Source organism: Calidris pugnax, unplaced genomic scaffold (assembly GCF_001431845.1).
Source record: "Calidris pugnax isolate Ruff unplaced genomic scaffold, ASM143184v1 scaffold25, whole genome shotgun sequence".
In the NCBI taxonomy this organism is placed as follows: domain Eukaryota; kingdom Metazoa; phylum Chordata; class Aves; order Charadriiformes; family Scolopacidae; genus Calidris; species Calidris pugnax.
The window spans coordinates 8,009,711-8,023,519 of NW_015090805.1; the positions used below are offsets into that span (position 1 = coordinate 8,009,711).

The 13,809-nt window shown below is 41.9% G+C and overlaps 1 protein-coding gene across 1 annotated transcript; it reads right to left on the minus strand.

The window, feature by feature from the left end:
- Nucleotides 1-789: 789 nt before the first annotated feature.
- Nucleotides 790-13,453, minus strand: IL10RB (interleukin 10 receptor, beta). Its single transcript, XM_014937978.1, has 7 exons — nt 12,844-13,453; nt 10,220-10,343; nt 8,983-9,152; nt 6,988-7,148; nt 5,252-5,402; nt 3,809-3,966; nt 790-1,558 (listed from the first exon to the last, which is right to left on the minus strand). Exons 1-7 carry the CDS (start codon nt 12,890-12,892, stop codon nt 1,346-1,348), a joined length of 1,026 nt encoding a protein of 341 aa, XP_014793464.1. The 5' UTR covers nt 12,893-13,453; the 3' UTR covers nt 790-1,345.
- Nucleotides 13,454-13,809: the final 356 nt, after the last annotated feature.

Sequence of the window (13,809 nt, forward strand, 5' to 3'; positions counted from 1 at the left end):
CACTCACAGAAGCGTCTTTGCTGAGAAGTGAAGAAAAGCATCAATGAAACAAAATGCCTTAAAAAAACCCCAAAACTAAAATGTTTCCCCATTTTTTCCACATTCTACATTAAACCAGAATATGATGAAAATTAAAAGTGCAGAAAAAATGCATGCGGATTACATGTAGCTGGGTAGTATAAACAATCAATGCCTGTTCTTATGTTTTCTTCCTGCCACAGTTCCTAAGAAGTGACCATTTACGCATTAAATAGCAACCCTCAAAACCATAGCCAAAAATTTTGCAATACCCGCATCCAGTTATGATTTATACACAACTTCAGTCATGGCAAGTTACATTTGCTGACAGAAGTTAACTTTTAACTCTCATTTTGATGTAGTAAGACACACGAAATAATGCATCGCTCACCAAATCAGCGCACGGTGCAAAGGTCAGGCTTTATGCCCCAATGTTGGTGTGGACATAACCTTTATATGCATGAAAAAGGCTGTGCAGGTAAGATGATTCTACTATCTAGCATGGGAGTCATATCAACCTGGATTTACTTTTTTTGAATATGCATCAGCAGATAAATGAAATGAACCTACCTTTTGACTCCCGCTTCAGCTGTGAAGTTTCCACAGACTTCAGTGGACTCTGGGTTAGGTAGGCAAAATTTAATTAGCCATTAAAAACTGCAGGTCAGAGGCTCAAGGGACTGAGCAATACCTGAACATAAAGGGTTAACTGGCAGTGCACTGGTATGTTCCCATTATCCTTAGCGATGAAGTATGAGTAACACCTTGCAATGCAATTTGTACTTGGTTTATTCATACCAAGTTCATACCATCATAATAACTTTACAATTTCCCATCAGGTAAAAAAAATACTCAGTAGAAAGATTATGCCAGTAGGGATATCCTTAAGAAACACACAAAATTTCTCCTTTAAAAAAATATGTCGGATCAGGTCTTTTCTTTACAAAATATGATTTTCTTTTACAAATGTTATACAATATGCCATTTTGATTAGCTTTTGCAATAAATAGTTCATCAAAGTTAAATTAACTAGTAATATATATATATATATTTGCTTTTTAAATTAATGTCATAGTGCAGTCCTAGGTATTGCTACAACTTAACAGTGAGCTACGACAAACAGTAGCAAAAATTGCATATAATTTAATTCCTCATTTATAGTCAAGTTTCTTGTATTTAAAAAAGATAATATCGTTCTGTCAAAAGTCTCTGTACACATCTTTGTATATGAATTTTTACTGTCTTAAGAATGCAGCGATAAGAAGATAAACTCAACAGCCCCTTTGGTTTTCCTTTGGTCCAAGTGAAGTATGAGGAGTGCATTTATTTAGGCCTCTTCTGAAGCAGGTACTATTCTTGAATCAGAATCTTCTTGGTCAGAGTCCTGAAGGTGCTCTGTTGTCTTGCTGGCCTCACTGTCAGTCTCATCACTATGATTTTTGGATTCTTCTGAAATGACAGTTAGCGTGTCGTAAAAAAACTGCTCTTCTTGTGGGTGTGGAGAAAAAAACTGTGGACTGCTGGGAGGCGTGCTCAAAAACTGTGAAGGAAGGAGGAAATAAGAATTAGGCTGCACCAGCCATACCACCCTGTTTGCTTAGAAATATGTTTTATATTGTTTCCCACGCTTCAATTGGCTTTCTCAACCCTTAGAAGTCCCAGAGTGGCGTAAACGTAATAACCTCTCTGTTTGCTTTAACATCCTGTGCAAGGCTTGGAAGCAAGTCAGAAGTGTTTCTATTTGCAAGAAGATAACCCAGGGGTTAGTGGCCTCTTTGCAATATAAACTTTCTTAAAAAAATAAAATACCTAGGTTTTGTTTGGGAACAAAAACTAAAAATGGTGACTTGTCTGTAAGTGAAGGAGTTCGCAGAGAGATTTGTCAAACAGCTCTAAGAGCTGTGAATTGTTCCTGCCACCTCAGAGAGCTGTCTGCTCAGACACCAAATAGCGATGCTTTAAATGTCAACATAAGCCATAACTTATGTTTTCTTTAGTCAAGAAAAGCAGAGGGAGGGAGATTTGCAGGTCTGTGCAGTTCAGTGAGAAAGATGACTTCATTTTAGCACCAAAATATCACAAATTCCTCCCACTCCCTGTTCTACTGGTAAGACGGAACTGGCCTCCAGAATCAACATGGACTTCACAGGATGTCATGACTGTATTTTGAATGTCAACACAAGAACAGCACACCTACTCAACACAGTACTAACAGGTCAACCACTCATTTTGACAGCTGAAGTGGCAGTTCATTTTATTGGTATCCTCCTGGCTGGAGGAGTACAACTACATTTTCTTCTTCTGAACTGACCTCTGTCTATTACTTTAGAGTGGCTCATTTCTTACATAAAATGCACTATTAGGAATCCAGTTCACCGTAATTGCAAAAATAAATACTCATATTATTACTATTAGACCATTTTCAAGCAAACTGTGATTTGAAATGTTGTGTCAGTCACATGCAATCTCAAATGTTCATGTAGTGAAACCACTGCCTTTGAGAAATGTAATTTTAGGTAAGCACGACTGCCCGTTGATTACTGTGATTGACGACTATAACCCACTAGCACAAAATGAAAATTCTCCCTTTCTTGTGAGAAACCTGTGAGCAAAATGACATTTGACCACATCCTGTATTGATCAGAGCAATGCTGCCTTCCCAACAGCTGAGCTCCAGGTTTAACAAACTGCTGTGCCCCGAGCGTGCGCTCAACTTAAAGCATGATTGTGAACTCAGCTGGCAGAGCCCTCATCTGCTGAACTCTAAATGAGTGAAAAGGAAAGACCCAGAGAAACTGCAGGACGCTCAGAAGAGTACAGGTTGCTGCTAACTTCAGCACACGTAACACTCTGGTTAGCCTTGTTTCTTGGAGGAGATTCTGATACAGCCTTTTCATGTTGCTATATGGGTAGCAGGGTTAGTGGTATCCTCCAATGGTAACGGCTAACATTCATTGCTCTCCCTTTATCTTCAATTTTCAGACTTTGCTACATTCTTTACTTAAAACTCATTATTATATCTGTGAAAGAACTTTGCTCCAGGAGAACTAATGTGCAATTTCAAGTCTAAAATTAGATAGGGGAGACATATCTCAGTGGTTCGCTGTCTAGCAAGAGGAACAGGAGGTTAACACCTGTTATTCTTTCACTTCAAAATGAAATAAAACATCCTGTTTCTAAGCCATATAAAGCTTCATGTTACAAATTATGCAGTTACTTTAGGAATAAAAAGTCTACGCCAAGTTTTTAAATTGCTTAGCTTTTAAGTATTTTAGGCCATTCTGCACCAAACAGTTCAAAACGACAGTATTTTAGAGTTTATTATACATCAGTATACTTCAAAAGGAAGTCTAATTTCACTGCTTCTTACTTATGTCTGTGCAGCGCCACAGGACTTGATGAAAAAACTGAGGTAGCATTCATGCAAAATTTATGACTTTATAATGCCAGAAATTAAATATTGAACTGACTTCCCCTACTGTTCTCACGCTGAAAAGTACCTTCCTTTGTCAGCTCTTTCCAAAGTTCACGACTTCAGCAGTTACACTTAGTTGAATGGTTTTTGGCAGAAGAGCGAGCTTTACTACACACAACAAGAGATAACCAGCATCCCTCCTTGTAGTCTATAACCCCCTCAGAGACTTCACACTTTACAGATGGCTAACAATCAGGTGTAAACTAAAGAAGGCAAAATAAAGGAAGCTCTAAAGGTTTTGGCACAGAGAGCCTTTGTAAAGCAGGTGGTTCTGCTGCAAAGGGGGATTTTAATTGTGTTAGGCAGAAAACAAACCTCTTTCAAGTGTTGTGGGAAAATATACGAAGGGAAGAAAACATGTTTTGTCAGTCGATACAGATACAAAGAGGAAAAGAAACAAGCGGGAACAGATATCACAACCACCAACATCGATCCTATAAGAATGGTCACAATTAACCACACGGGAGTTACACCTGCAAGAGACAAGAAAAAATAATAATTTAAACTATGATAATTAGTTTCTGAATATATTCTTTTCAAATTATCGCTTTCTTTATGGAATTAAAAAAAAACAAAACAACAAAACCCATGACAACACACAAAACTATTACAAAATTGTAACTGCAAACATACGCCTATGTTTCCAGGTGCGAAATACCTCTTGGCTCTTAAATGTTTAGTCTGAATAGGCTGAGGAAGTTCTCAACAAAGTAAGCTTACAAGCCCTCATATTTAGACATTTACAGTTACACATACTGGTGGTTCTACACGCAATACTAGGCAAATGATTAAAGGAAAAAAGATCCCCAGAACTATCCACAAGGTGATCTCATGCAAAATGCTACTGTACACTCTTTATTGTTTCAGGAGCGTAGGAGCTGATGCATAGAACTACCAGAGTACTGGCTTCCACTTTTCTCTTAAAGAAATCTGTAAAAATAGCGGCAAAGACAAGACAGTGGGGGACAGAAGTCTGTAAAATACTAAACTACCGAGCCTTTAAAAAAATTATGTCATGCACCAGGATTTTACAACAGGCAATGGGAATGGAGATGTATCTATACATCCCTGTATAAACATTATAAACCAACCTATGCTTGCTAAGCACTGTTCTAGCCACAAACTAACAAGCAACACCACCACCAAAATACACCTGTAATTCAACTGCATGCAGATAATACACATGTAGGAAAAATATATGCGGGAGCTTTTAATGAGGAAAACCATGAGAAACAGGTCATCCCACCAGTCTCCCCAGGTCATCCCATAGATGGCTTCCTCATTAACTTGCGTCTCTGATTTTCCACCTGCTATCTGAGGGTGTAAATTAACTGCAATGCACATTATGCCTGTGAAAGAGACAGTATCTAGGACCCCATCCTTTCTTTTAACTAGGGACATGAAGCTCCCTGCTAAGACGACAGGATCAGACCATGTGCTGATTGTTGCTGGACTCCACCGACAGGGGCTAAGGTGGCATGGCTGGAAAGAAAAGCACTTTTGGTACTTAACTGCCTTCAAAATGAGAAAGAAATGATCCTAACAAAACATATGTTTATATTATTGATTAATAACTGCCATGTTTCACAGAGAAAGAGCATCACGGTCGGGCATGGTGACAGACACTGGCAATATCGCCACAGGTGAAGCAGAATGCAACACAGGGTCCAGTTCCTTTCTCAGTTACAAATACATGGGACAAGGGCTTTCACAGCGTAATGAACACAGTAAAAGAAATTCTGATGCAGCAGGCATTACCGTTGTGGGTTGTCTGCTCGCACAGCTCCCCGCTCCGTTCCCCTGTTTTGTTCCACTCGGGGACAACCGCTTGCACTTGAACACAATACAGCGTCCACGGCTCCAACTGAGAGAGTATTGCGGAGGTGTGTTCAGTATCTACGTGATTTACCTAATAACAGAGAGGAATACAAAAGATTTGAAAAGCATGAGTGCAGTGAGTGGACTGGCGAAGTAATTAAAATGACATTTAGTAGGACAAATCCTAGCCATTATGGGAAGAAAGGTTTTAAAGGCAGAAGGAAATGCGCTGCCGATGTCACACCACTGATAGCTGTTCATTGATTTCACCTATGGTTAGAGGAGTGGGAGAACATTGACATCACTGACTTTCTGGCTGCTTCTGGAGGCATTAATGGAGTTTGTAGGCTACAGATAAGTGATAAATGAGATCTGCCTGCAGAGAGAGATAATTGCTTAATGGAATGAGATTAAGAGTACTGTTACAGGCAAACATAATTTTATTTGTGACAGAGAAGGTAGGATGGATGATCTAGACACAAAACCAAAAAACCAGAGAAAGAAAAAAGCTTGTGGAAGCCATTATTAGATGACTGACAGCAGCTGCAACTTGCTGTTTAGAGGCACGATTGGATACGTCCCTGTAACTTTATGGTCCCTGCAGAGGACAGGAATCCCTACAACATGCCCCATTATGTAGTTCCAGATTCTTTCTCAGGGGTGGGAAGACTCTACAGCTAGGTTTCAACATTTTGAGCAAGCACCCACTTCAAAAAACAACGGATGAAGTTATACAGTCTATGGCTTTTTCTTCTTTGAACCCTATGGAAATTTCCCAGATTTCTGCTCTGAAGTGCTACAAGCACACATGATACCTGAAGTTCCCACTTTCTCTGGTAATCTGCCTAAGCTTGCAAGCCATATGCAGAAATACCTTCATTTTTTTGTAGTCTGGGAATTTCAAACCAGTCTGGGTCTTGGGAAATAATGATCCCTCCTTTTTTTTTTGAATTGAATGGGAAAGAATTTTGCAGGGTAACAAATATAAATCAAAATTATATGTAGTGGAGTCCTACTATATGAAAATTGTACTGATGTACAAAGCACTAATTATACTATTATATTATTATAATTGACTGATATCTGTTAAAAAGGCTTCTTTTTTTTTTTTTTTCCTGTATTAGAACTCAAGATCCTATAATTAATATATGATTTATGATCTTTCTCCTCACGTTTTGTATGGAGAAGTCTTTTGGGCTGAGCAACACATCTGTCTGTGGAAGAAGCTGTCCATGAGAGGAAGAAAGCAAATTACAGCTGCAAGAAAGAGGTGAAGGTGACCACAGTTTATATAAAGCCTCATCCATGGTGGTATGCAAAGCCCAAAGTCCCACAAAGAACACAAATAGGTGAACCACATCAGATTTGAATCGAAGTCAGCTTATCACCATGATCACTTACGTTACAGCTTCTAAGTTTACCCTTGCTTGTACGTGTGAAATACAGAGATTTGGTGGGGAAGAAGTTGTTCAAATATAATAAATAAATTTGTTGTTTAAAATAATAAAAGTTGTTTAAAAACGATAAATAAAATTACAGTTTATTACACTGTAACTAGTAGAGATGTATTTGTATTTCAGTACCATTAGCTTTCAGAACTTCATCAGAATGGTATTTTACCAAGAAAGGTGTATCTCAAAGTCATGGAGTCACAACATCCAGGAAGCAGAAGTTACCTCTTTATTGCCGTCTTTCTTCCAGTACAGTATTCTGTAATTCCACGAGCCGTAATAGTGCTTTAGAGACCACTTGTCATGTTCAGCAAAAGGGCCTGTGAAATCCACATGCAGGGAGCCAGAGTCTGACTTCACTTTTACGTCAGGTGGCCCGATGACTGCTATATATTGGAATGGTGGAGGAGAAGAAAGAATGGAATTCAGTTTCATATTGCTTTCAATTTGACAATTTACACACTGTATGACAGTTCACACTTTACATAAATTATCTATTACAAGAAAGTAATTTCCTTTCATGGGTCAGGCATAAATAAATCCTTTCCTTATAGAACTGGTCTTGAAAGGGTTTTATTTTTGCAGTTAAATAACAGATATTTCTGTAGACCACTTTTCCCATACACTAAATTAACTCAGTTCTCTTTTGCCAGCTGTGGTGACTCCTGGGAGAGGAAGGGTTATTTCTTTAAGTTATTTCCCACTTCTCTTTCTGGCCAAGATGTTGAAACACATGTCTTTTCTGAGGAGACCCTCGAGTGAAGTGTTCTAATGTTTCTTCCATTGTGAAAATATTATTTTTTTTTTAAACTGAAACATATTTCTTCATGTCTTAAAGACTGAATATTACGTGATCCTGCTTTGAAAATGGCTTTTCCTTATGTTTTTGTGCCACTACCTAAATTAATTCATGCCTAGCTTACTTATCAACGGCACTGTGTCTGCAATGAGCTCTTCATTCAATTCTCCTGTAGCTCCAACAAATGACTCTGCCTTGGCTGCCTCTGCTAAAGTTCTACCTGGCTGTAGCCACACTGTCAAATGTCTAAGAAAGGAAGAGCTCAATACAAAAAGAATTTTGCATTCCTCTAGAAACATGCATTTCTTTAAGCAAAAATGGAAAAAAATAATCTGCTTGCTGGACCCTGCATTCATATAATGCTCACGAATATGTTGTTGAACTTGTGAAAAATAATGTGAGCACGGTTTTGATTACTCTGGTTTTCTTAGGCTATTCCTATAACACAGTGTGAAATATCTAAAAACAGACTGGCAGAAATAATAACAGGGAAAGGAACATCAGATATTTTCATTATGCTGCCATGTTCAGATCAGCCATGACAACATTAAAAATCCTCACGTCTTCCTCAGAGATTTGGCCAGTAATCCCAGGTCTTTCTTTCCAGGTAGTTTTATATCCAGATTTTCTCAGTTCAGAAATAAGCTGTCTTTCCAAAACCAAGCCTGCTCTGAAGGCCACACGCTCTTTCAAATATATGTCAAACTACAACTCTGTTAATGTTTAACACATTTGCTCTCTGCTCTAAAAATCCATCCGTACTTTTTGTATTGCACTTTCTTTTGACTGTACCTTATACTTGCAATGCTGGTTTGGTTTTTTTTTATGTGCTATGTTTCAGTGCTTCTGTTCTAGGCAGATAAAATTATAGCAACATTATGCTTCTGGAGACAGATAACCAATAAAAGCATTTTGAAAAACAAGGCTGTTAACTGTAGATTTACACTCTAAAACCCAAGGAACAGAATGATGAAAGTCAAGAAAATGAAGGCAGAATTAGAAAGAAAAAGATTTTCAAAAGTTTTTCTCAAAGATGAGGTACAACAGAAGCTTCCTACATAGTTTTGTTTTAACAGCTGTGAGGAGAAAAAAGCCTTGGGTAAAATTATCTACCTATTTTAAAATAATTTGACTTTTACTAATCAGTGGAGTAAGAGTGTACAAAACAAAAGACTCCCATTGGTAAAAAAGACTCCCTCACTCCCAAGCTCAGGCCACAGCAACATAATTAACCTCTGTTGTGCACTCTAATGCAAGGCAATGTCTAAATCATCTCTCACAAAAGACTGTAAGGCTTCACTGCCTTCAAAAATGAAAGTGTCACAACTAAGATTTTAAAGTTTAATGTAATACAGCTTTTCCTATGGCACGAAATTGTAAAGAGGCACTTATTTTTTGTGGAAGATTGGAAAAAGGCTTACTGTCATGCATTGGCTTAAAACTGACGGACTCCCAGTCTGAATGGTTATTTTCTGACTCCGCTCTGACCTGTAAGATGTAGTCTCCATAGGCAGACAGAGAAGAGACATTGCACTCTGTGAGTCTCAAGTTTGTGCCCATATTTTTATATGCGTTTCCAGGGAGATTGACACTGTGTGGAAGAGAAACAAAAGGCGTAAATTACAACTAACTAAATGCTTTTCCTCTCCACTAACTGGAAAAGTACCATACCTGTCTGTTAATACAACCAATTATGGCTTATGAACAAAGAAAAACTAGATCACAAGAAACATCATTAGTAGTGTGTACGCAAGCACATTAGAGCATTTTATATGCATCTATAAATCTGTGATAAAGTTAGAGATTTAAACTATGATAGTTCAGCAAATAGATGCCATGTTCTTGACAGTGTTTACAAAACTTGATTCAACACACAATAGTCATCGAACAAGCCTGCAAATATTGAGACAATATCACATGGCTTGGCTGTCTAACTCGGACTTTGTTCAGAACTGTCTTTTAGATATGCATATATGGAAAAGCCAGAGAAAAAAAAAAGCCTGAGCACTGACTGGGAATAGTGTCACATGTGACATTCTTTCTGTTTTGCATCAACAGCCTACCTGCGAACGTAGTAATCAAAAGTAATCAACAGTAATTAATTGCTACCAGAACCCAGAAAAATCTTCTTTTGACCAAGATGGCCCATACCCTTGGTTTGAACATTTCTCAACCCACCAAAACTGACAAAAGGAGACCCCAGAAAATGTGTCCTGAGCCGAAGGCACTGAACAGATGAGCCACCTGCCTGCAGTTAATGGAGCATTTACCACCAAGGGTGCAGACAAGCTGGCTGGCTGCACTGCTGCAGAGCACAAAATGCTGCTGGAGTGAAAGATCAGACAAAGTCCTAAGGCTCAGCAGGACTAAGTCTCAAATTGCAGGTAACAGCTGAACAATAGAGAAAAAACACGCGCACGGCTCGTAACAGCCAACGTTAAAATGCTTCTGGTTCCAAACAAACCGTACGTACAAAGCTGCGTTGGGTAGGAAATGTATAGAAAATGCCTCTGCCCTGCTATTTAGCTCAGAAGATAAGCCTCTCACGAGCTAAAAGAAAGGGAGAGCTACTGATCTTCCTATAAAAAAGGAAACACATCAGAAACACATGCAGCTGTAAAATGGGAATTAAAGAAAGCACAACTCCCCCAGACTTACCTCTTAGATCGGACAGTGTAACTTATGTTCCCTTTGTGAAACCGAGGTGCATCCCACTGTAAAAAGCTACGAAGATTAACTGAAGTAATTCTTACATTTTGAGGTTTTGGAATTATTCCGGACACTGTGGGAGCAATCAAAACCAAACATTTTAGTATGCGTTCTTCCAGAGACTTTTCAGTCATCCAAAACTTAAATACAGGCTTCTTTCCCTTCCTTGCCTCAGACATTAAAAAAAAAAAAAAAAAAAAAAATTTTAATATAAATAATTTAAATCCTGATGCCTATTGTTCCCTCTGAGCATATGCAACAAAACCAAACTAGCCAGCATCAATGATTTCTAGTAAGCACTGTCTTTATGATATCATTGTTCATTACGCATGACTGACTTGTGAAGACTTAGGGCCCATCACGCTACAAGCATGAAATCTCACTGAGATTGCCAAAATCAAATTTTTTTAAGCATTGCTCCAGTAGCACTATGGGAAAAACATGGGTGTGTGGAGTGATTTGTTTTGTTTTGTTTTTTTCTGAAGAGCAACACGAACAGTATCTCGACATAGACCTGGGTATAAGATTGAAATAATTAAAAAATAATTTAAAAGTGTGTTTATATCATCACTGCATGGGTTAGCATTGCCATTTAAAATGCTTTACTCATTCTGTTACTAAACCACCCTTTTGCAGAACAGAGATAAATAATAAGTACCTTCAAAGACAAGAAAGCTATTAAATATACCATACAAGTGAACCGTTAATTGGCACTCTTCACAAGTGACCAGAACAGGATCTTTTTGCTTTATTGAAACTAAAAAAAGGAAACCCTGACGTAGCATTGATGAACAGCCCATTACTATTATGATTTAATTATTTTTAAATTGTTGGTATTGAAACTAAAACAGAAAATATTTTGCCCCATTTTTGCAACACACCTGATCAATGCAAACAAACCCTGTCATATCAGGTTAGTGCTTAAGAGCCACAGGAGTAAAATCTAATGACATATGTTCTAAGAAAAAAATCAGATAACATATTTTATATGTCTACAGTTGACGCAGAAATACATTAAATGAATGTCAGCTATCCACCTTTAGCAGGCAAAAGTTTAAAATCCAAACCCTGTTAAATAAAACCCATTTCACCGGCTCAGTTCCTACAACGTTACCATCACACCCAACAAATCAACTCAAATGTGCTCCACTGGACGTGTTCCTTTCCAACCTGCTCTAGGTGAACCTGCTTTTGGCAGAGGAGTTGGACTAGCTGATCTCTGAAGGTCCCTTCCAACCCCTACCATTCTGTTTGTCACATCGGAGAAGCAGAAGTTGCTTGTTCCCTTGTGCCCAGACCTCCTTGAGAGATGCTGTCCCTGGTGCAGAGGTGCTCACACCAGCACCCACCTCGGGCACTCACCTTCAGAGATCTCTGCCCGGGCACACACCGTGGCCCTTTGCAGGCACCTGTGACCTCCTGCTCCCACCCGCACTATCCTAGGTATGCAGAATGCCACGGAAGATGGGCGCAGGTAACAGCGTGAGCAACACAGCTGGAAAAAGATCTGGCTAGTACATGGCATCTGATTTCTCCTCTCCTCCACAACGTGGTCCTAGCCACAAGGATCCTCTCTAGGGCGCTGCCTGCGCTTTGAGGAAGCTCCCTCCAAAAGTTTGAGGTAGGCTTGTAAATTCCCAGTAAAAAGCATGATGCTTTTGAAGGCTCACCTTCCTGACAAGGTTTTCTACTATGAAAAACCTCCAGGTAAAGTTTTTTATTCCACACCCAAAGAGATCATGGAACAGTTTAGGTTCGAAGGGACCTAATTCCAACCCCCCTGCCATGGGCAGGGACGCCTCCAACCAGACCAGGTTACTCAAAGCCCCATCCAATCTGAGCAATTCCAGGGATGGGGCATCCACAGCTTCTCTGGGCAACCTGTTCCAGTGTCTCACCACCCTCACACTAAAGAATTGCTTCCCAATAGCTCGTCTGAGTCTCCCGATGACAAAATGAATTCTGTGGTTCTGTACTCTCTAAACAAAAAGGTTTGTACACGGCTCAAATGACAGTCTTCTAAGACTGCTGTGCCCAGCTTCGGTGGCCGGGCTGCCCTCTGAGCCCTTTGCAGCTCTCTCCGTTCCCGGAGCAGCAGCACCGGCTCCTCCGGTAGGCGGCCGGTCCCTCCGGGCTCTGCCGGTGCTGCTACACCCGCACTCCCACCGCCCACGGCGGGGCGGGGGCCGCGGTGCCGGGAAGAGGGCGGTTCCTCTCCCACGTCGCCGGGACTTGCACAAGTGTCCACAACCGACGGGGAAGGATCCCGTTTCCCAGCACTCATACAGCCTTCGGGGAAAAAAACCAAACCAACCCAAACCCGCGTGGGCGGCGGGATCCGGGCCCCCGGCGCCGGAGCATCCCGCCGCCACCCCCGTCCAAGACCAAAGGGGGCCAGCCCTGTCCCCCGCTTAGCCCCCCACGGTAGCGGTGCCCCCCCCCGCGGAACCGCCGCCGGTCTCCCGGGGCAGCGCCGCCCCGGAGAGCGAAGCCGGCGGCCTCTAGCGAGCCGTGCTCCCGCCGCCGGAGGATCCCCCGCCCGGGCCTCCCCGCCGAGCCCGGTGCGGACTCACCGCAGAGCAGGAGGCAGCTGGAAAGGGTGCACCGGAGGGCGGCGGTCATGGCGGCTCCCGGTGTGGGCCTCCCTCAGTAGCGGAGGAGCCGGCGGCGCCGCGCCATGGCACCGGGCGCTGCTCTCACGGGGCCGCCCCGAAACCCTTCCGCCTTCCCGCGGCGGGGCGGGGCGCGACGGGGTGCGGGCACGGCGGCCGCCCGGGGCTGCGGGGCTTCCCCCCTCCGGAGCCGGGGCTGAGCAACACTGGCGGCGGCGGTGGGCTCGCTCCGGGCTTTGCGAAGTCTCCCCCGTTCGCCAGGGTGGCGTTCCCCCGGCCCCCGAACCTTCCCCGCCGGTTTGGAAAGCGGTTCAGCCGTGCTGTGCTTTAAAACACACTGGCGATGCCCGGCTGCTGGGGTACTCATAAGCTCTAAAGAGCATCTTCAGCATCCCATCCGGCACCTGGGGAGACAGGAGGTCAGCATAAAGAGGATAAATAACCAACTCATGAGCAGACACCAGATGATCCGTAGTGTCAAACCCACTCTTGAGCGTGATTCCTGCTGCAGGCAGTAGGAATGTTACCCGAGGAGAGGTTTATCTCCTGCCACTACTTCACAGAATCACAGAATCTTCTAGGTTGGAAGGGACCTCAAAGATCATCTTGTCCAACCGTCAGCCTAACTGACAAAAATAGACCCGCACAACAAACAAGGAGCATCATCACTAAACCATACCTCCCAGCACTACATCAACCCGTCTTTTGAACACCTCCAGGGATGGTGCCTCAACCACCTCCCTGGGCAGCCCATTCCAATGCCTGATAACCCTTTCAGTGAAAAAATTTTTCCTAATATCCAGCCTGAACCTCCCCTGGCGCAACTTGAGGCCATTTCCTCTTGTCCTGTCACCTGTGACTTGAGAAAAGAGACTGACCCCCACCTCTCTACACCCTCCTTTCAGGTAGTTGTAGAGAGCAATAAGG

Excerpts from the sequence above, each read along its gene's own strand:
- IL10RB (XM_014937978.1), bottom strand. The coding sequence starts at position 12,892 with ATGACCGCCGCCCTCCGGTGCACCCTTTCCAGCTGCCTCCTGCTCTGC. Across the intron at positions 10,344-12,843 it reads CAGCTGCCTCCTGCTCTGCG|TGTCCGGAATAATTCCAAAA; the intron begins GTGAGTCCGCAC and ends TTGCTCCCACAG. Across the intron at positions 1,559-3,808 it reads TCCCACAACACTTGAAAGAG|TTTTTGAGCACGCCTCCCAG; the intron begins GTTTGTTTTCTG and ends CTTCCTTCACAG.